This window comes from Lynx rufus, unplaced genomic scaffold (genome assembly GCF_022079265.1).
Source record: "Lynx rufus isolate CCGP_SWC_20201006 ecotype Redwood Valley unplaced genomic scaffold, mLynRuf1.p SCAF_8, whole genome shotgun sequence".
Taxonomy (NCBI): Eukaryota; Metazoa; Chordata; class Mammalia; order Carnivora; family Felidae; genus Lynx; species Lynx rufus.
The window spans coordinates 61,501,601-61,524,095 of NW_025814896.1; the positions used below are offsets into that span (position 1 = coordinate 61,501,601).

Genomic DNA, 22,495 nt, shown 5'->3' on the forward strand with positions numbered 1-22,495 from the left:
ACACACACACACATACATATATATATATATTAATATTTGTGTGAAGTAGTTCGTTGTAGTATTAAAGGACAGAGGGATGGACCAGATGACTTATCAACATTCTTTCCAGTGCCAGGATTTTATTGTTTAATATATATTAAAATTAAGAAATTTAAAAGTGGGTTTAATTTTTGGTAATTTTAAGTTTAACATAAGCCAGTTTTTGTTTTTATTTTATTTTGAGAATGAGACAGAGCAAGGGAAGGGTGGAGAGAGAGGGAGAGAGAGAATCCAAAGCAGGCTCCACACTGTCAGCACAGAGCCATATACAGGGCTTGAACTCATGAACTGTGAGATCATTTCTTGAGCCAAATCCAAGAGTCAGATGCTTAGCCAACTGAGCCACTCAGAAGCCAGTTTTTAATGTTGGCTCATAGAACTCAGTAGTATCCCCCACATCTTGCTAATAAAAAAGTACTATTGTTTGAAAATGAACTTTTTTGTTCTGTTTTTATATATAATATACTGGGTTTTTATAGCACCTTTTTTTGTGTTAATTTTTCATCTATACTGTTTATACATTTTTTTAATTGTTGAGTCCAAAGCTGTTATTTTTAAATTGTTGAACCATATAAAATTGCCATTTTTGTTAAAAATAATCAAATATCAGCGATTTTATATGGTTCAACCTAATAAGTCTTTGAAGACCTAAAGATACACTTTTACTGGAAAACTGGCTTGATTATTTGATTTGAAGGAATTAAAGTGGTTTGTCTGGAAATTTTGTATGTTTCAGAGTCTTAGGTTCACAGAACATGATTTGTACTTTCATTGTCTAATCTGGATATATAATTTTCTACAGTTAAAAAGATTCGGGTCACCTGGGTGGTTCAGTCAGTTGAGTGTTTGACTATTGATTTCGGCTCAGGTCATGATCTCATGGTTTGTGAGTTCAAGCCCTGAGCTGACAGTGCAGAGCCTGCTTGGGATTCTCTCCCTCTTCCTCTCTCTCTTCCCCTGCTTGTATGCTCTCTCCCTCTCTCTCTCTCTCAAAATAAATAAACTTACAAAAAAAAATTTTTTTTAAGTTAGGTTCTGTCTACAATAAAACAAAACAAACAGAACTAGGCATTTCCTGGTAAGATGATAATATAAGAGTTTCCCACACCATCTTGCCATGTCCCCTCCCCCATAGAAACTGATTGAAATGACTAAAGAAAAGCAAAAAAAAAAAAAAAAAGGAATTGTGCTAGTAATGTTGAAAACAGAGAATTGTCAAACACGTAATCACAAATTTGAAGAAACTGTTTTTATGTTATACTAAAGTGTGAACTTCTGGGATGATACACTACTCTCCTCAAGGGAGCAGTATAGTACTATGGGAAATATAGGTGGAGAAAATTCTAGAAGTCACTAGTGAGCCTGTGTTTGGGTAGATGATGGAGGATGGGCTGCACAGGAGGGCTGTGTAATGATCATATGTAACTCCTTTCTGTTTGGAGGAGCCAACAGCGTTCTGTGGTATTCCTGGCAGGACTAGCTCAAGGCTTTACACCACACATACTCTTTTTCACTGACATGGCTTTCTGGCTGGAGTATGGACTTGCTGTGATGTCATGGAGAGAACCCTTTGAATGCGGAAGGGTGGAGTTAGAAACAAAGGATGGATGTGAGAGATGGGAAATGACCCAATTGGAACCCTTTCATAGCTGTGGACTTTGGGCTAAGAGCAGCAGTAGTATCTGGCCCTGAAAGAAGATACTTAGGACTCTATCCAGTACTTCATGGGCCCAAGGGATCTTTTCACAAGCATGGCCAGGTCATCTGAAAGCAGGACAGCACTTTGGAATTAGGGTTGGGAGTATTTATCCATTGGTACTGTTACTCTCTTTACTTGGTGAAGCTGGCCTCTGGGAAGTTGGTTTCAAAAAGTACCAAGAAAATGCAGGGACAGAGACTGCCCTCAAGTCCATATCCCATCTTCCCACTCAAGAGCTGCTAAAAGACCTAACCTGTATGTCATCCGGTCCCTCCTGCTTACTTTTTAAAAACTTACATTTTTAAGTTTATTTATTTAATTATTTTGAGAGGGGGGAGGGGAGGGGCAGAGAGAGAGGGGTACAGAGGATCCGAAGCAGGCTCCATGCCAATAGCAGAGAGCCTGATGCGGGTCTCCAACTCATGAACTGTGAGATGATGACCTGAGCTGAAGTCAGACACTTAACCAACTTTAAGGAGCCCCTTGAAAACTTATTTTTAAAAAAGTTTCAACTGAAGAAGAGTTACAAGGGCAGTACAAAATGACTTTTCTATACATATCATCTGTTATGAACATAACCTTTCTATCAATTTGTTGATAGTTTCTTTTCAGAACCATTTGGGAGTAAATTACAGAAATCATGCCTTTTTACCCCTAAATAATTTAATGTTTATTTCCTAGGAACAAGGAATTCTGTTTAAGTACTACAGTATAAGGATCATACTTAGGGAATTTAACATTGGCACAGTATCTACTGTATATTCTGTTATTTTTTCCGGTAATGTTCTTTGTAGCATTTAGTTTGTCCGGTCTAGGATTCAGTCCATGGCTGTGCTTTGCATTCTGTTGTCATGACTCCTTTAGTCTCTTAATCTGTGATAGTTCCTAGTAAGCCTTTGTCTTTGATGACCTTGACATTTTTTATAATACAAGCTTTTTGTTTTGTACATTATCTCTCAGTTTGGATGTGTGTGATGTTTCCTTGAGATTAGATTCAGATCATGCATTTTTTGGCAGGAATGCCACATAAATGAGGTGTGTCCTCTGTGCATCATATCAGAGGCACGTTGTATCTGTTTTCTGGGTGCTGACATGAACTTTGATCACATAAGTTAGATATCTGGCAGGTTTCTTCATAGTAAAATTAGCATATTTTTCCTTTTGTAAATTAATAAGTACTTTGTAGGGAGATACCCTGAGGTGACATACATACCCCATTTGTTCCTCAGAAAACTTTGATCTGCTGGTTTTAGCATCCATTTTTGATTCTTGCCTGAATCAGTTATTGCTATGATAGTTGTAAAATGGTAATTTTCCAACATCCATCATTCCTTCTACATTTATTAGCTTGCAATCTACTAAAAGAAACACATCTCCCTCACCTGTTAATTTTTGTTTATTATTTTATTAATGTTTATTTTGAGCGAGAGAGCAGGGGACGGGCAGAGGGAAAGGGAGAGAGAGAACCCAAAGCAGGGGTTGAGAGCTGAGAGCACAGGGCCAGACGCGGGGTTTGATCCAATAAACCATGAGATCATGACCTGAGCCTAAATCAGGAATTGGATTCTTAACTGACTGAGCCATCCAGGTGCCCCTCATTTATTATTTATATGAGGTCATGGATTCTTATTTTATTCAATAGGTTATAAGCTATTACTGTCAATATTTGTTTTGGTACTTAAGTTGTCTCTAATTTGGCCAATAGGGGCCCATAAAGTACCATGCTGTGCCCTTTTGACAAGTCCTGTCTTTTTGTAAATAACATTTTCTTAGTTTACACCAAATTGTTTCAGGTTCATCTTAAAGTTACTTCTCCAGAGAGTTCTAATTCTCTTTTGGGCAGATGATGTCAAGAAACCACTATCTCAGCACTGTGTAAGTGTTAAGAAGAGGATTTTAAATTGCTTATGTAAAGAGGGAAGAACTGAGAGGAAGTTTACTCATGCTAATTTTGGACACAGCCTGCTTGGTGTAACTGGCCCTTATCCACACTGTCCAGACCTGGCAGTCTACACTGTTTTAATTCCTGTAGCCTTCTAGTGTGTTCTGATCTCAGAGCATATTCCCCTTTATTATTTATTTATTTATTGTTTGTTTGTTTGTTTTGACTCTTCAGAAACATCTCTCCTGTAGGTGAATTTTAGAGTCACGTGTCAAAAGTCATATACCAAAAAAGTTTCAGTGTTCTTTTGAAAGATATTGAATTGAATTTATAATTAAACTTAGGGTAGAATTTATTTTTATTTATTTATTTTTTTTACAAGTTTGAATCTTCTCGCTTAGGATTGAGAGATGACTTCGTTAACTCTTCCATTAGAGGTTTCAGTAAAGGGTTTGTAGTTTTCATCATATGAATCTTATAAAATTTTTTTTAATGCTTGTTTATTTTTAAAAGACAGTGTGAGCAGGTTAGGGACAGAGAGGGAGACACAGAATCTGAAGCAGACTCCAGGCTCTGAGCTGTCAGCACAGAGCCCGATGCAGGGCTCAAACTCACAAACTGCAAGATCATGAACTGAGCTGAAGTCGGACGCTTCACCGACGGAGCCACCCAGGTGCCCCCATCATATGAATCTTGCATATCTCTTGTTACAATTCTTTTAGTTTTTGTTAGAGTATAATTGTTTATAGTTTTGTGTTTGTGAATAGTATCTTTTTAACATTTCTTTTATTATGAATGTATGCATACGGACATGCGCCTAAACTATGAATGTATAGTGATGAATTTTTTTGAACCACTACCCAGAGCAGTCAATAGGACCTAGCTGGCACTCTGAAGCTCCTTATATGCCCCTCCTAATCACAGCCTTCTTTTTCCTTTCTTCCCTCCTAAAGCCAGCAAGTTAAGGAGAATATAGCTGCTTATATGGTGATTGTTCAATGTATGGAAGAATGACAATTGAGCAGGGCAGACTTTTTTTCCCTGACACAGAATTCTGAAGAGATGTTTATTGTGTGAGCTTTGAACAAGATAATTGCCTGTTGTTAAGAATATCTTTATAGGGGCGCCTGGGTGGCGCAGTCGGTTAAGCGTCCGACTTCAGCCAGGTCACGATCTCGCAGTCCGTGAGTTCGAGCCCCGCGTCGGGCTCTGGGCTGATGGCTCAGAGCCTGGAGCCTGTTTCCGATTCTGTGTCTCCCTCTCTCTCTGCCCCTCCCCCGTTCATGCTCTGTCTCTCTCTGTCCCAAAAATAAATAAACGTTGAAAAAAAAAATTTAAAAAAAAAAAAGAATATCTTTATAACCGTGCAGATTTATTTTTTTTAGGTCTGTTTCTTATTGAGTCTGTCCTTGAAGAAGGCAGAGATAATAATATTAAATAAAAAGTAGTCTTTCTAAGGTGTGTTTTGTTTAGATATCAAAATAGTAGCCTTGGATTATCCAGCTTGATACAGAAGTTGAAAACCATTGTTCTGGTTTCTCTTAGTTTAATGAGCTTGTAGAAATTGCTCATACTACTCCTATATCCCTCAACTACCTTTCAGCATTGCTGATCAAAATTAATGAATGGTTTGTCCTCCACCATCTCTTAGATTTTGATGTCAGATTCAGTCCTTAGGCATCGTCTCACTGTGCACTTTGTCTCTGAGCTGATACTGTTGTTTCAATGCCTGCATTTATCCTCATGAAATCCACTTTTATTTCCCAAACCAGGTTTTCCTGACCTGTGATTCTCTCAAATTAAAATGGATGACTGTTAACTGGAGTCATTTTACACCTGCCTAATAAGAAGTTTTAGAAATAAGGAATTAAAAAAAATTTTTTTTGTAATGTTTGTTTATTTTTGAGAGAGAGAGAGAGACAGAGCATGAGTGGGGGAGGGGCAGAGAGAAAGGGAGACACAGAATCCAAAGCAGGCACCAGGCTGTGAGCTGTCAGCACAGAGCTGAACGCAGAACTCGAACCCACTGACCAGGAGATCATGACCTGTGCCAAAGTTGGACACTTAACTGACTGAGCCACCCAGGCGTCCCTAGGAATCAGGAATTTGACCAAAGTCTGGCCTAGGGAAATCTTTGCAGAATTGGAAGTACAGAGGAAAAAGCTTATAGAAATTAATGATAATGCTATAAAAGAGGTAATATTCATTTTATTAATTATATTATCATCAGTTTCAATACTTCATCTATCTTAATACAAATAAGGTCTTTATATTTGTTTGAACCTTTTGAGAAATGATGTTAGTAGTATGCCTGAAATGTTAATTCTAAAAACTTTGTCCTTTTTCTCCCTGTCTTTACATTTCTGAAAGACTAAGTAGAAAGTGTTTGCATTCTTACAGATATTAAGAGCATTAGGGTTAGTTGTAGCTTTGCTATGTATAAGTGGTTGGGGCTCTTTTTTCAGTTCTGTCTCAATACATAAATGAACATCTTTCTGAAAAATGTGACTTTAAAATTTCTAATGTTACAGTTAGGTTTTATGTTTCTTCTTTTTTTAAAGAAATATATTAAAAACCTTTGGTTTTGCTTCTAGAAAAACTGATTGCTTATCAACGAGAGTTTCTTGCCTTGAAAGAACGTCTTCGTATAGCTGAACATAGAATCTCGCAGCGCTCTTCTGAATTAAATGCCATTGTACAGCAGTTCAAGCGTGTAGGAGCAGAAACAAATGGAAGTAAGGATGCATTAAATAAGTTTTCAGGTACAAATGATATTTTTAGTTTCATAAAAGTTATGTTTTCAAAGGGTTATGTGAAATAATTTATTTGAAAGTTGTATAAAGTAGCTTATCAACCAGCATATATTACTCTTTTCAGAGAGAAACATCGCACAAAACTTTGTATAATGGTAAATTATAAAACAATTTTTATTAATTGCTAAGTTTGATTTTAAGAGAGTAATAATTGATTTAGATTTCAGTTGTGTAAATTTCACCAACTAGAGCAAAAACCCAGATCTCTTCAAAAATATATTCCAAATGAAATTAAAATTTAACTTTGTGTTTTTACACACATAAATGTGTTTTTACACATAAATCTTTCAAGATTAATATACCTTTTCATTTAGCATCATCTTTTACCATTTATTCTTCTTGTCTTTAGATTCACTACCTAACCTTATTTAAAAAAAAAAACTTTTTTTCATGTTTATTTTTGAGAGAAAGAGAGACAGAGTGTGATCAGGGGAGGGGCAGAGAGAGAGGGAGACACAGAATCCAAAGCAGGCTCCTGGCTCTGAGCTGTCAGCACAGAGCTCACGTAGGGCTTGAACCCTTGAACCGTGAGATCATGACCTGAGCCAAAGTTGGATGCTTAACCAACCCAGGCACTCCACTACATTACCTTACCTTTGAATTTTCATGCTTTGTCTTCCCCTCCTGATTGTGAAATTTGTGTTGTGGCACAATAACACTTAAAAGTATGGAATGGAATAGATAATAAAAAATCACCCATAAGCCTGCTGTCGAATGATTTCTCTTAACATTTTTTCATTTCCTTCTGGTCTTTTTTCCATGCAAGTTTATCTTCAAAATTGTAATTGTTATAGCCTGATTTTTACTTTTGAAATTATGCTATTAGCATTTATTGTGTCATTTAATATTTTTCAAAAATACCATTTTTAATGGCCTTTTGTCAGTTAACCATATACCATAATATATTAAACAATTTTACCATTAGGCAAATAAGATTTTTCTGTGTTATTTTCTCTCCCTAGTTTATAACTCTGTGATGGATGTCTTTATGTATAACTTGGTCACATTTCTGGTAGCCCTTACGTTACTTTTATTAGATTATGACTTCCTTAAAAACAAGGATCTATGTTTTAATGTCTGTTGATTTCCAAACACATGACACAGCGGCTGGGACAAAGTAGATGATCGCTAAATATTTATTGAGAGCATGAAAGTAAAATTCCTAAAAGGGAAATGATTGAGTGAGTAATAAGACAGAAATGTTTTAGGGTTTTTGATGCTGTCTTGAATAGCTGTAACATATATCAGATTATCACCAAAATTTAATAGCATTATTTGATCTGCCAACTTGATAGATTGAAATTGGTGCCTTGTAATTTATAATTATTTCTTTACTTATAAGATTAAACATTAATTTCATTAAACATATCACAGTCATTTGCAGTTTTTGGTGAATTTTTGGTTCTTATATTTTTAATGGAGTCTTCATATTGTTTCACATGAAATCTTTTTTGAAGCTTTAAGTCCTTATTGCTGACTTCCATATTTAAAATGTTAAATTACTTTTGGGATTTTAAAATGTTGCCTACCAGATCAGAGTTTTTATTTCATGTTATATTAAAAGATTCATTAATTCCTCCAAGAAAAACTGGAAAATGATTTGAAAGTTAGGATCTGTCTTAAATTGTGCTGTTTAAATTATTGTACTTGAATTTCTTTGAAAAAAAAAATCTTCCATTTGAAAATTTGGTAAAATAGAATAGCATAAGGAAAGAGAAAATTATGGGTGGTGAATGTGCTTACTACGTTTTCATAAACGGGTAGCATGTTTAAAAATTTTTTATTTATTTATTTATTTATTTATTTATTTATTTATTTATTTATTTATTTATTTATTTTTGAGACAGAGAGAGACAGAGCATGAGCAGGGGAGGGACAGAGAGAGGGGGAGACACAGAATCTGAAGCGGGCTCCAGGCTCTGTGCTGTCAGCACAGAGTCCGACATGGGGCTCGAACTCACGGAGTGTGAGATCATGACCTGAGCTGAAGTTGGACACTCAACCGACTGAGCCACCCAGGCACCCCAACGGGTAGCATGTTTATTTGTGTGTGTTCTGCAGGGCCTAAATTCTGAACCATTACAATAGCAAGTGATGAAAGCCTTCTACCTTCTCCTGGTACTTTGGCTGACCTTTTTAGCTTCCTTCAAGTGCTGTCAGCATCAGACTCTGAGACTCTGGCTGAAGAAGTGTCTTTTTCATTTTAAAAGGAGATCTTGTTTACCAAAGTATGAAATCAGGAAAGAAAATTCTTTAGTTCTAGTTCTCATAAATTTTTACTGCTGTATTTGCGAAATCAGCAATTTCTGTAAGTAAGGTGACCCTGTGCATTAATTTTGTTTTTTTGTTTTAGATAATACCCTAAAGCTATTAAAGGAGTTAACAAGCAAAAAATCTCTTCAAGTGCCAAGCATTTATTATCATTTGCCTCATTTATTGCAAAATGAAAGAAGCCTTCAGCCTGCTCTGCAGATTGGTAATGGAAGAACAGGAGGTATGTTTATTTTGTTCCTTACTGTGGTTGTACTGCTGGTTTTAATTGGATCTTGGGATATAACATTGACCATTAGAAACCTGGCAGGTCAAAAAAGAAAAATTCCTTCTCTATGCGTAGTAACTTAGGCCTCTTTTACGTTGAAAGGAGTTGGACATTTTTATCCATAGATCAGACTGTAGAACTGAAAAGGGTCACGAGAAATCTGGTTTAAGCCCCATCTCCAGGCAGAAAAATGTTTAACCTTTTTAATTTTTCAGTTTTCAAAATTTTAGATGTAGAGAGATGACTTTGTTTCTTTTATCATCTTTCAACATTAATAGCTTTTCAGTCTTTTCAAGAGAGGTTTTCTTATGTTTGCCCCTGCTTTTTCTTAGCTAGAAGGCATATATAAACTTTTGCTTAACCTTTCACACAGTAATAGAAATACTTTGGTTTGCCTTTTTTTTTTTTTTTTTTTTTGAGAGAGATTGAGGGTACCAGTGAGCGAGGGGCAGAGAGAGAGGGAGAATACCATGAGGGGCAGAAGACAGAGAGAAAGGGAGGGAGGGAGAGAGAGAGAAGCAGAGCTCACCTGAAGCAGGGCTCAAGTTTACCTGATGCAGGGCTGGAACTCACCAACCATGGTGTCGTGATCTACGCCAAAGTCAAATGATTAACCAACTGAGCCACCCAGGCGCCCCTGCTTTTTTTCTAATATATGAAAAGGTAGTTATTGCATATTTTATTCCTTTTGTTAGAACCACCAGAGCTTCTTTAATTTTCCTTGTGGGCCCTCTTTACCATTTTTTTATGATTTTTATTCTTTTATTTTGATCTTGTTTATCTTTTCTTTGGAGATTTTAAAATGTAGAGACCAAAATATCATTTTGCTCCCCTAATAAGTCTTTGACAAATGACAAAACCATTACCTAATAGATACACAAAGATATCTTTGTGATAATGTTTCTGAAAAGTTGATTTAATCTGCTTTTGATTCAATAGGATTCTTAGGTATTTTACTTTTGTGTGTTGCATTTACCATATTATTAGCATAAGCTTTTATATTTGTCTTTTTTTCTGCTATCTTTCTACTTTATGAATCATTTAAAATCTTCCTAAGGAAGTGATAATTCTTAAAATATTAGGTTAAAACTAAATCATTTTTCCATTTCTTTATTGATTCAGTAAATATTTATCCAGCAGGTACTGGATGTGCAAAGACTAACAAGATGTGTAGTGTACTCTAAATTATTTTCCTTAGAACATTGATCATTAATTATTTCTGAAGTTGATATTTTGTCTCTCCCTTGAACAATCACTATTTGGGTCAGATGTCTCAGCCATTCAGTACATTTGTTGGTTTAGAGGATACCTTCATTAATAAGAATATCAAATGAAAAGAAAGTGCGAGTATTTTTAAAGTCATTTAAGACTTTAGAACCTCTAATAGGTTCAAGGAGGGACTCCTGGGTGGCTCAGTTGGTTAAACGCCTGACTTCAGCTCAGGTCATGATCTTGAGACTAGTCGTGAGTTCAAGCCCCTCATTGGGCTCTGTGCTGACAGCTCACAGCCTGGAGCTGGCTTCACATTCTGTGTCTCCCTCTCTCCCTGCTCCTCCCCTGCCCTCTCTCTCTCTCTCTCTCTCTCTGTCTCTCAAAAATAAATAAACAGGGTGGAGGGGCAGCCTGCCCAGCAAGGCAGAGCCCCTGAGTTTGGCTTACAAAATTAGAGGGGCCAGACTGTGTGAGTTCTGACAGCCAGCGGGACTTAACATCTGGAATGTTAAAAGTCAGCAGCTCTGCTTGGAGAGCAGGAGGGCAGGAGGACACCGGGAGGGAGAGGTGTTGAGCCCTGGAAGACAGAGCTCAGCTCGGTGGGGAACAAAGGTGCTGGCCAGTGCCATCTCCCTCTCCCATCCCCCAGCCAAAATCCCAAAGGGAACAAGTTCCCGTCACTGAACTTGCTTGCACCACGCAAACACCCAACGCTGTGCTTCTGTGGATCCATCCCTCCGACAGTTCTGCCTCCCTCCTGGTGCTGCAGGGCCCCTCCCACAGGGGACCACCGATGGCAAAGCGAGCTAAGCCTGCCCCTCCCGCCCCTGTGCACCTTCGGATCCACCCTGGCTAATAGGCCAGATCCCATCAAAGCAGCACCACAAGCCTGGCAGTGTGCAGGTAGCCCAGACAGGGGCCACACCACATCAGAGTGAGTCCTACCCCTGGGAGAGGGGAAGATAAGGTACACACCAGTCTGACTGTGGCCCCAGTGGTGGGCTGGGGGCAGATATTAGGTCTGACTGCAGCCCCGCCCACCAACACAAGTTACTCCAGACAGCACAGGGGAAGTGTCCCGCAGTTCCACGCACTCCAGGGACTATCCAAAATGATGAAACAGAAGAATTCTCCTCAAAAGAAACTCCAGGAAGTAGCGACAGCTAACGAATTGATCAAAAACGATTTAAGCAATATAACGGACCATGAATTTAGAATAATAGTCATAAAATTAATCGCTGGGCTTGAAAAACGTATAGAGGACAGCAGAGAATCTATTACTACAGAGATCAAGGGACTAAGAAACAGTCATGAGGAGCTAAAAAATGCTCTAAATGAGGTGCAAAATACAATGGAGGCGACTGCAGCTCAGATTGAAGAGGCAGAGGAGAGAATAGGTGAATTAGAAGATAAAATTATGGAAAAAGAGGAAGCTGAGAAAAAGATAAAAAATCCAGGAGTATGAGGGGAGAATTAGAGAACTAAGTGATGCAATCAAGTACAACAATATCCATATAATAGGGATTCCAGAAGAGGAAGAGAGAGAGAAAGGGGCTGAAGGTGTACTTGAACAAATCATAGTTGAGAACTTCCCTGATCTGGGGAAGGAAACAGGCAATGAAATCCAAGAGGCACAGAGAACTCCCTTCAGATGTAACTTGAATTGATCTTCCGCCTGACATATCATAGTGAAACTGGCAAAATACAAGGATAAACAGAAAATTCTGAAAGCAGCTAGGGATAAACACGCTCTAACATATAAAGGGAGACTGATAAGACTAGTGATGATCTATCTTCTGAAACTTGGCAGGCCAGAAAGGAATGGCAGGAAATCTTCAATGTGATGAACAGAAAAAATATGCAGCCAAGAATCCTTTACCCAGCAAGTCTGTCATTCAGAATAGAAGGAGAGAGGAAGGTCTTCCCAAACAAACAAAAGCTGAAGGAATTCATCACCACTAAACCAGCCCTACAAGAGATCCTAAGGGGGATTCTGTGAGTGAAATGTTGCAAGGACCACAAAGTACCAGAGACATCACTGCAAGCATGAAACCTACAGACAATGACTCTAAACCCATATCTTTCAATAGTAACACTGAATGTAAATGGACTAAATGTTCCAACCAAAAGACATAGGGTATCAGAATGGATAAAAAAACAAGACCCATCTATTTGCTGTCTACAAGAGTCTCATTTTAGACCTGAGGACACCTTCAGATTGAAAGTCAGGGGAGGGAGAACTATCTATCATGCTACTGGAAGTCAAAAGAAAGCTGGAGTAGCCATACTTACATCAGACAAACTAGACTTTAAATTAAAGGCTGTAACAAGAGATGAAGAAGGGCATTATATAATAATTACAGGGTCTATCTATCAGGAAGAGCTAACAATTGTAAATGTCTATGCGCCAAATACAGGAGCCCCCAAATATATAAAACAATCACAAACATAAGCAACCTTATTGATAAGAATGTGGTGATTGCAGGGGACTTTAATACTCCACTTAAACAATAGATAGATCATCTAGACACAGGATCAATAAAGAAACAAGGGCCCTGAATGATACATTGGACCAGATGGACTTGACAGATATATTTAGAACTCTGCATACCAAAGCAACAGAATATACTTTCTTCTTGAGTGCACATGGAACATTCTCCAAGATAGATCACATACTGGGTCACAAAAATAAATAAATATTAAAAAAAAGAACCTCTGATAAGTTCTCCTGCAGTAGCTCATTGTTATTTTGTGAATATAACATTCTCTCTTATCCTTTTTGAAGATGGTTCCATCCCATTTGTTTATGACTTTATCATAACATATATAAATATAATGAAATCTTGGTCAAGCAGCTCCACTAGTTAACATTCTTACTAAGCTAGCACTATTTTTGAGAGGAAGAAAACACAGAAAACTTGAAAATAAAAACAAGAAAACCCTCAGATTTACGTTAAAAATCTTCCTAAATCCTTAAGCATTGGTTCTTAACATTTTTAGAGTCACAGAACCCTTTGGATATTGTAGGAAAGCTATAAACCTTCTACTTAGAAAAATGCACATAAGAAAAGTAATTTTGTATGTAATTTCTGGGATTTTGTAGAACTCCCAAAACTTTTTTAGGGACTTTATATTAAGAACTTCTGTTTTTTTAGATCAAAGAAAAACTGCTTCTTGCTACAAATTCTGTTCTTCAGTGGTCAGGCTGATTAATGAACAGCACTCAGACCAGCTAAGTCTTCCTAAGTGCTCCAGGGAGAAGAGTGCTCCAGGAAAGCTACTGACTGTCTAAAGAGGGGCTGGAATTCCTAGTGAAGAACAAAAAAACTGCCAGCCCACCCTACCCAAACCACATCTAGATCCTCCCACAAAATTTGCAGAGGAGGCTGCAATAAGTAGATACAGTGTGTGCAGATAGGTAAAAGGGCATATTGTACAACTAGCATTACAAAATATTTAAGGAAACCCACATCGTGAATGACTTAATACTCAAAGGAAATTGAATTTGCAGAACAAGCACAATATAATTTAGAAATTAAACATAATATATTTTAGAAGGATGAGAAGCTAGTTCATAACTGACTGTTGTAAAAGTATCAATTGGAAATCTCTGTGTTCTGCTTTCATTGATTATATATAAAATTTACATATAAATGGACTGATAAGCAGAGTAGATACAGCTGAAGATCAGATTAGCAGTCTGAAAGTTGAATAATTGTAGTTCTGGAATGCTGCATAAAGGGCACAAAGAATTGGGGTATACAAAAGTTCTAATAATCCATCTAATAGAAATTTCAGAAGTAGAGAACAAAGGGACTGAAGAGAGGAAATAAGCAAATATGTAATAGAAGAAAATTTCTTTGAGTTGAAGAAACTCCCTGCTCTTCAGATTTAGGGCCCATTTAGTGCCAAGCAAGATGGCTGAGGAAAGACCCTCCATAGGTTACCTACCAAAATGGCATTACTGATGGGTAGAGGACAGCAGGTTAAAAAATCCATGAGTACTTGCTATGTGCCAGGTACTTTGCCAGGTACTTAGGTACACAAAATTAGATGGAGTTCCTAGTGTTGTGGAGCTTCAATCTAAATAAGGGAGAATGCATGAGTCAAATAATCAATTATGTAAATAATTATACAGTTAAAAGGATACCTTGATAATGTATAAAAGGGGGATTTGCCTCAATTAAGGATTTCAGGGGAGTCTTAAAAATGCATTTGACCTGAAATCAGTGAAATATATCATTCAGTGGTGAAGGTGGGTTTCTTAGTTGCTTAATTCTGCTGTAAAAATTTCCACAAACCCAGTGACTTAAAACAACGTAAGTTTATTATCTTATAGTTTTGGTGGCCAGAAGTCCTAAAATCGGTGTGTTGACTAGGGTGTGTTCCTTCTGTTGCTTTAAGGGACAGTCCACCTCCTTTCCTTTTCCAGCTTCTAGAGGCTGACTACCTACCTTCATTAGGTTTATCTGCAGATCTTTTGCTTTATCTGCAGATCTCTCTGTGACCCTGACCTTTTACTTACATTGTCACATCTCCTTCTCTCACAGACTCTCCTACCTTCCTCTCATAAGGACTCTTGTGAATTCATTAGGTTCACCTGGGTAATCCAGGATAATCTTCCAATCTCAAAATCCTTAATCACATCCACAAAGTCCCTTTTGGCATGTTAGGTAATATATTCACAAATTCTAGGAATTAGGACATGGACATGGTGGGGGGCATTATTATGGCTGCCACATGGGAGAATAAAGTATTCCAGAAAAGGAGAAGAGCATCACAAAAGCCCTGTGATGGAAAGGAGCATGTGTGGAATGTTCTAGAAAATGAAAGGAGGTCGCTATAAATGAAGTGTAGAGTGAGGGGGAAATATGGAATAAGATGAGACTAGAGATACATTGGAGCCAGACAGTGCAGGAACCTGCAGACCTTTTATTGGATTTGGACTTTTATCCTACCCAAGAGCAGAAAGAACCCCCCTGCGCCTCAGTGGCTCAGTTGGTTAAGCATCCAACTCTTGATTTTGGTTCAGGTCATGATCTCACCATTAGTGAATTTGAGTCCCACAGCGGACTCTGTGCTGACAGTGTGGATGGAGCCTGCTTGGGATTCTCTTTCCTTCTTTCTCTGTTCCTTTCCTGTTTGTGTTCTCATTCTCTCTCTCAAAATAAATAAACTTAAAAAAGTTAAGAAGCCCCTGAAGGGTCTTAAGCAAGACTTACTTAGGATAACTTTATAAGATTTAAATTTTGCAGGAGCACCTAGGTGGCCAGTCATTTGAGTGTCGGTCTCTTAATTTTGGCTCAGGTCATGATCCCGGGGTTGTGGGATTGAGCCCCTTGCCAGGCTTCACACTGAGTGTGGAGCCTGCTTGGGATCTCCCCCCCCCCAAACTTCTCTCTCCCTCCCCCCTCCCCCACTCACACGTATGTGTGTGTGCACACATGTCTCTCTCAAATTTAAAAAAAAAAGATTTAAATTTTTAAGAGACCACATTTGCTGCAGTGGGAAGAGTGACTGAATTTGTGGGAAGGAGAGTAGATTTGAAAGGCCCCAATAAGAGGCTACTGTACTGATCCCCTTGAAAAAGGATAGGCGTGGACTAGGTAATAGTGATAATAGTGGAGATGGAAACAAGAAGATGGATGTAGGAGTTGTTTGAAATGTATGGGACATATAATGGGAGCACATAATAATGGACATAGGTAAAGGATGTGGTGAAGGATGAAGTCTTAGGTTTCTAGATCATGTAACTGGGTGGATGGTGGCCACTCTTCACTGAGATAGGGGACAATAGAAAATATTTTGCAGCATTGGTTTTTGAGATCATAACTTGAATCTGGATATGTTAAGGCAGGAGGTGATTGTGGAGGGTAGTCAGTTGGATATTTAGATCAGGGACTCGAGATCTGAGTTAGATTTAATTTTATGGCTCATCATTTGCGAATAACTGATTGAAGATACAGGGATGGATAGGGCCTAAGACTGAGCCTTGAAGGTTTTTCAGAGTTAATTTTCAGGAAAGAGGAAGATAAGGCCAAGGAAGATGAAGAAGGTACAACTAGGCAGTAGAGATAAAGTATATTGTCACGGAATATAGGGAAAGGAATGAGAAATAAATGACTAAGATGAAAACCTAAGGACACATGATAGGCTAAAAATACCTGACTAACAACCAATATTTTAAAAAGAGAATAATTAAGTTATAATAGAAGGTAGAGTAGTGATTGAAGATGGAGGATCCAAAATTAAGATTGTTCCTAAATTTTTCTTGATTTTAAAGATTTTTTTTAAGTGTATTTATTTATTTTGGGGGTGGGACAGGAGCAGGGAGAGAGGGTGAGAGAGAATCCCAAGCAGGCTCCACACTGTCAGTTCATAGCTCAATGTGGGGCTCGATCTCATGAATGTGAGATCATGACCCGAGCTGAAATCGGATTCTTAACCAACTGAGCCACCCAGGCACCCCAGAATTTTTCTTAATTTTAAAGGAAGGACTAGAATTTGAAAACTTATCAGGAAGGTTGAAGAAAACCAAAATAACAACAGTTGATAGCTCTGTCCTATTTTACAACTGTATTTTAGATTGTCTAGTACATAATAGATGTATCACAGATACTGCACAATTGAATAGGAAATATTGGACAGTTAATAAGTGGAACAAAGCACTGAGTTCAACCTTTTGGCTCTATTTCTGTTGGGTTCCTTGGTCCACCTTGCTTCTCCCTAAAAGGATGATATAGCCATTTTGTTCAGATTGCTGATATATTTATTCTGAACTCTCCTGCCTTAGAATACATACATTTTCTAGATTATAAACCATAAAAGTATGTTGTGGACTAGAAGAACAAGTGGACTAGAAAGGGCAATCTTACCTTGGTCCAGAAGGCATGAAAAAAAAATTTTGTGGTAATTTTGTGAATTACCACAAACCTGAATACCTTTAATTCTGTAGGTTTAGCTGGAATTAGTATTTTAATTTTTTTTTAACTAAAAGTTTTTCAAGTTTACTTATTTTAAGAGAGAGAGGTAGAGAATCCTAAGCAGGCTCCATGCTGTCAGCGTGGAGACCAATACGGGGCTCGAACTCACTAACTGTAAGATCATGACCTGAGCCAAAATCAAGAGTCAGACGCTTAAGTGACTAAACCACCCAGGTGCCCCTAGTATTTTCATTTTTATTGCTTTTGGATATCTTGAGTGCCTTGGTTTTAAACTAAAGAATTTACATTTCGGATCTCAGACAGTATATTTGGGGAGAAATGGTTTCTTCTCTACACATGCCTTTTAAACTTAAAACAGAAACAAAACAACTCAAGACCATGATAGGGATAGAGTTTGCATTATTATTTTATATCATTTTTGTTTGCATGCTCTGGGTCAGTATGTATTTTATTTTTCCATAAACAAAGTCTTTGAACTCTGTATGAACTAACATTTCTTTGGAATGCTTCACAGGACAGTTGTTACATTTTTAGCCTGTATTCTAAACACTTAAAATATTTTTAATTTAAATTCTGAGGTAAAGTTGACCTTAGAACCATGTGAGGTTAGAGGCACTGACCACCCCCTCATACCGCACAGTCAAAAATGCATGTATAACTTTGACTCCCCCAAAACTTAACTGCTAATGGCCTGTTGACCATTAAGCATTACCAGTAACATAAACTGTTGCTTAACATACCTATTTTTTATTATGTGTATCACATACTGTATTCTTACCATAAAGTAAGCAAGAAAAAAGAAAATGTTAAGAAAATCATAAAGCAGAGAAAATACATTTATAGTGCTGGACTGTATTTACTGAGAAAAGTCCACTTATAAGTGCACCTGCACAGTTCAAACCCACGTTCAAGAGTCCACTGTATATGGGAATCTGCTTCCAGGGTAACTCATCCTGCCTGTAGGAATCTCAGAATAAAACAGAAATCTTGATTTAGAACACTTTCCTCCTCAGTTGTGGTGTTCTCATCCATTTAATCAGGTCACAGTTATTCCTCTTTCTTATTTTCTCTAGTCTTAAGCCCTATTGGTAACTGTCTCCAAAATATATCCCAAATTCATCCACTCATCCCCTTTTCCAGACCCTATTTCAGACCATCTAACTTCTTTTTTTAAGAAGTTTTTTGGGGGCACCTGGGTGGCTCAGTCGGTAAGTGCCCAACTTTGGCTCAGGTCATGATCTCACATTTTGTGAGTTTGAGCCCCGCATTGGGCTCTGTACTGATAGCTCAGAGACTGGCGCCTGCTTCAGATTCTGTATTTCCCTCTCTCTCTCCCCTCCCCTGCTTGCACGTTCTCTCTCTCTCAAAAATAAATAAACATTTTAAAAATAATAAAAATAAAATACTTAAAAGTTTTATTTATTTATTTATTTTGAGGAAGAGAGAGTGTGTATGCAGTGAGCTGGGGAGAGGCAGAGAGAGGGAGAATGAGTATTAAGCAGGCTCTTCACTGACAGGTGCAGAGTCAGACACAGGGCTAGATCTCACGAACTGTGAGATGATGACCTGAGCCAAAATCAAGAGTTGAATGCTTAACCGACTGAGCCACCCTCGTTCCCTGCAGACCACCTAACTTCCCAAAATGCTTTTACTCTGAATGCTTTTGTATCTGTTTGCCACAAAATTTGGTAGTCTTTTAAAATTAAAAATTGGAAAATGTCACTCCCCTACTTACAACTTTACAATGGCTCTCTCTTATACTCAGTTAAGACTCTAACTAATTCTCTGAATCTAGGCTCATTCTGCTTTCAATACATTCTGTTCTATTTCTTCACTCTGTTAAGATCATTCTTTCTTTGACGCCTTGCTGTTTTTTCTTCTGGAGTCTTCTTCCTCTGCTCTTTCTCATCATTAGTTATCAGTTATGTTGACATAAGAGAGGCCTTCCATTACCTCACTATAGAGATACCTGTCTCTTCCCCTGTTCCCCACCCACTCTTTTTAATATTGCCATATTTTAATTTGTATGGTACATATCACCCTCTAAGATTATATTATTTATCTTTTCCCCTTTTCTAGAATGTAAATTCCCTGAGGGCAGGAACCTCGTTCACTATTATGCCTATCACCTAGAATAATGTCTTGCATTTGATAGGTGTTCAGTAAGAATGTTTGGAACAAATAGGGCAAATCTCTTTTTTAAATAGTTTTATTTTATTTAATTAATTTAATTTTAAAATTGAAGTATAAATTTCAGGTGTACAGTATAAAGATTTAATAATTCTATACATTACTCAGTGCTCATCATAAGTGTACTCTTAATCCTCTTGATCTGTTTTACTCATCCCCTCACCCACCTCCTGTTTGGCAACCACCAGCTTACTCTCTGTATTGAAGAGTCCATTTTTTTGTCTTGTTTTGTTTTGTTTTCTTAAATTGCACATGTGAGTGCATATGCTATTTGTCTTTGTCTGACTTATTTCACTTACCGTTAACCTTCTAGGTACATCCATGTTGTTGCAAATGGCAAGATCTTGTTCTTTTTTATGGCTGAGTAATATTCCATTGTATGTATATACTGCATCTTCCTTATCCATTCATTTATGGATAGAAACTTAGATTGCTTCCATATCTTGGCTATTGTAAATAATGCTGCATTAAACGTAGGAGTGCATATATATTTTCGAATTAGTGTTTTCCTTTTCTTTGGGTACCCAGTAGTGGAATTACTGGATCATATGGTAGTTCTATTATTAATTTTTTGAGGAACCTCCATCCTGTTTTCCACAGTGGCTGCACCAGCTTGCATTCCCACAAACAGTGCATGAGGGTTTGTCTTTCTGTATATCCCTGCCAACACTTGCTATTTTTTTGTCTTTTTGATTTTGGCCATTCTAGAAGTATGAGGTAATACCTCGTTGTGGTTTTGATTTGCATTTCTCTGATAATGAATGATGTTGAACATCTTTTTATGTCTCTTGGACATGTATGTCCTCTTTGGAAAATTGTCTTCTCAGGTCCTCTGCCCACTTTTTAATTAGATTATTTGTGGGGTTTTTTGGTGTTCAGTTGTAGGAAGTTCTTTATATATTTTAGATTATGAACCACTTACTGGATATATCATTTCCAAAACTATCTTCTCCCATACACTGCATTGTCTTTTTATTTTGTTGATTGTTTCCTTTGCTGTGCAAAAGCTTTTTATTTTTTGTATAGTCTCAATAGTTTATTTTTGCCTTTGTTTCCCTCGCCTGAGGATACAGACCCATAAAAATGTTAAGACCAGTGTCCAAGAGATTACTACTGCCTATCTTTTCTTTTAGGAGTTTTATAGTTTCATGTCTCACAGGTCTTTAATCCATTTTGAATTCATTTTTGTGTATGGTATAAGAAAGTGGTCCAGTTTCATTCTTTTGCATGTAGCTGTCCAGTTTTCCCAACACTGTTTACTGAAGAGACTCTCTCTCTCATTGCATATTCTGTTTTTTTTTTAATTAAAAAAACTTATTTTAATTTGAGAGAGAGAGAGAGAGAGCAAGAGCATAGGAGAGGGACGGGGGGGGAGAGAGAGAAAAAATCTTAAACAGTCCTCGCTCAGTAGTGGGCCCTACAGTGGGCTTGGATCCCACGATCCTGGGATCATGACCTGAGCTGAAATTAAGAGTTGGATGCTTAACTGACTGAGCCAGCCAGGTGCCATTCCTATTGTATATTGCCTCGTTTGTCATAGATTAATTGACCATATAAGTGTGGGTTTATTTCTAGGTTCTCTAATTCTGTTCCATTGGTCTTTGTGTCAGTTTTTGTGCCAGTACCCACACTATTTTGATAAGGATAGCTTTGAGTATATCTTGAAATGTGGGATTGTGATACCTCCAGTTTTGTTCATTCTCAGGGTTCTTTTGCCTATTTAGGGTCTTTTGTAGTTCCATACAAACTTTAGAATTCTTTGTTTTAGTTCTGTGAAAAATGCTGTTGTTAGTTTGATACAAATTGCATGGACTCTGTAGATTGCTTTGGGTAGTATAAACATTTTAGCAGTGTGGATTCTTGTAATCCATGAGCATGGAATATGTTTCCATTTTTGTCATCTTCAGTTCTTCCTTTCATAATTGGTTTTTAGTTTTCAGAGTAGTCTTTCACCTCCTTGTTAAGTGTATTCCTCAGTATTTTATTCTTTTTGGTGCAATTGTAAATGGGATTTTCTTAATTTCTCTTTTTTAAATTTCATTTTTTTAATTAATTAACTAATTAATTTTAGAGAGAGCATTCACGAGCAGAGGACAGTGACAGAGGGAGAGAGAGGGACAGAGAGAATCTCAAGCAGACTCCACGCTCAGCATAGAGCCTGACATGGGGCTTGATCCTACAACCTTGGGATCGTTACCTGAGCCAAAATTAAGATTCAGACACTCAACTGACTGACCCACCCAGGCACACCCTGATTTCTTTTTCTGCTGTTAGTATATAGAAATACAATTGATTTCCTTATATTTTGTATACTGTGACTTTACCAAATTCATTTGGCAATTCTAGTAGTTTTTTGGTTGAGTCTTTAGTTTTCTATGTATAATATGTCATCTGCACATAGTAAAAGTTTTCCTTCTTCCTTACCAATTTGGATGCCTTTTATTTCTTATTCTTGTTTGATTGCTGCAGCTAAGACTTCCAATACTGGGTTGAATAATAGTGGTGAGAGTGGACATCCTTGTCTTGTTCCTGATTTTAGAGAGTATCTTTCAATGTTTCACCATTGGGTGTGGTGCTAACTGTGGATTTTTCATATATGGTGTTTATTATGTTGTGATATGTTCCATCTAAACCTACTTTGTTGAGGTTTTTTTTTTTTTAATGTTTATTTTTGAGAGAGAGAGTATGAGCAGGGGAGGGGCAGAGAGTGAGGGAGACACAGAACTCAAAGTGGGCTTCAGGCTCTGTGCTGTCAGCACAGAGCCAGACATGGGGCTCAAACTCATGCACCATGAGATCATGACCTGAGACGAAGTTGGGTGCTTAACAACCGAGTCACCCAGGATCCCCATTGTTGAGTTTTTATCATAACAGATACTGGATTTTGTCAAATGCTTTTTTTTCATCTATTGAGATGATTATATGGTTTTTAATCTTTTCTTTTGTTAATATGATCTATCATGTTGATAGGTTTATGAATATTTTGAACCACCTTTGCATCCCTGGAATAAATTCCCCATGATTGTGGTGAATGATTTTTTTGTTTATTGTTAGATTCAGTTTGCTAATATTTTGTTGAGGATTTTTTCATCTATGTTCATTAGAGATACTGGGTTTTAGTTTTCTTTTTTTGTAGTGTCTTTATCTGGTTTTGGTATGACAGTAATGCTGGACTCA

At 37.5% G+C, this 22,495-nt stretch overlaps 1 protein-coding gene across 5 annotated transcripts in view; it reads left to right on the plus strand.

Annotated features, from left to right (window-relative positions):
* Window positions 1-22,495, plus strand: part of MGAT4A (alpha-1,3-mannosyl-glycoprotein 4-beta-N-acetylglucosaminyltransferase A) — a 121,846-nt gene that overhangs the window by 36,589 nt on the left and 62,762 nt on the right. For 3 of the 5 annotated variants that reach the window (XR_006960338.1, XM_047069583.1, XM_047069585.1), the window contains exons 3-4: window positions 6,215-6,382; window positions 8,787-8,927. Coding sequence is in view for 4 of the 5 variants with exons in the window: in XM_047069583.1 (XP_046925539.1) it covers window positions 6,215-6,382; window positions 8,787-8,927 (309 nt within the window). In the remaining variant the exon portion in view is untranslated. The remainder of the gene's footprint in view (window positions 1-6,214; window positions 6,383-8,786; window positions 8,928-22,495) is intronic. The other 2 variants (XM_047069584.1, XM_047069586.1) reach the window with 1 other exon arrangement.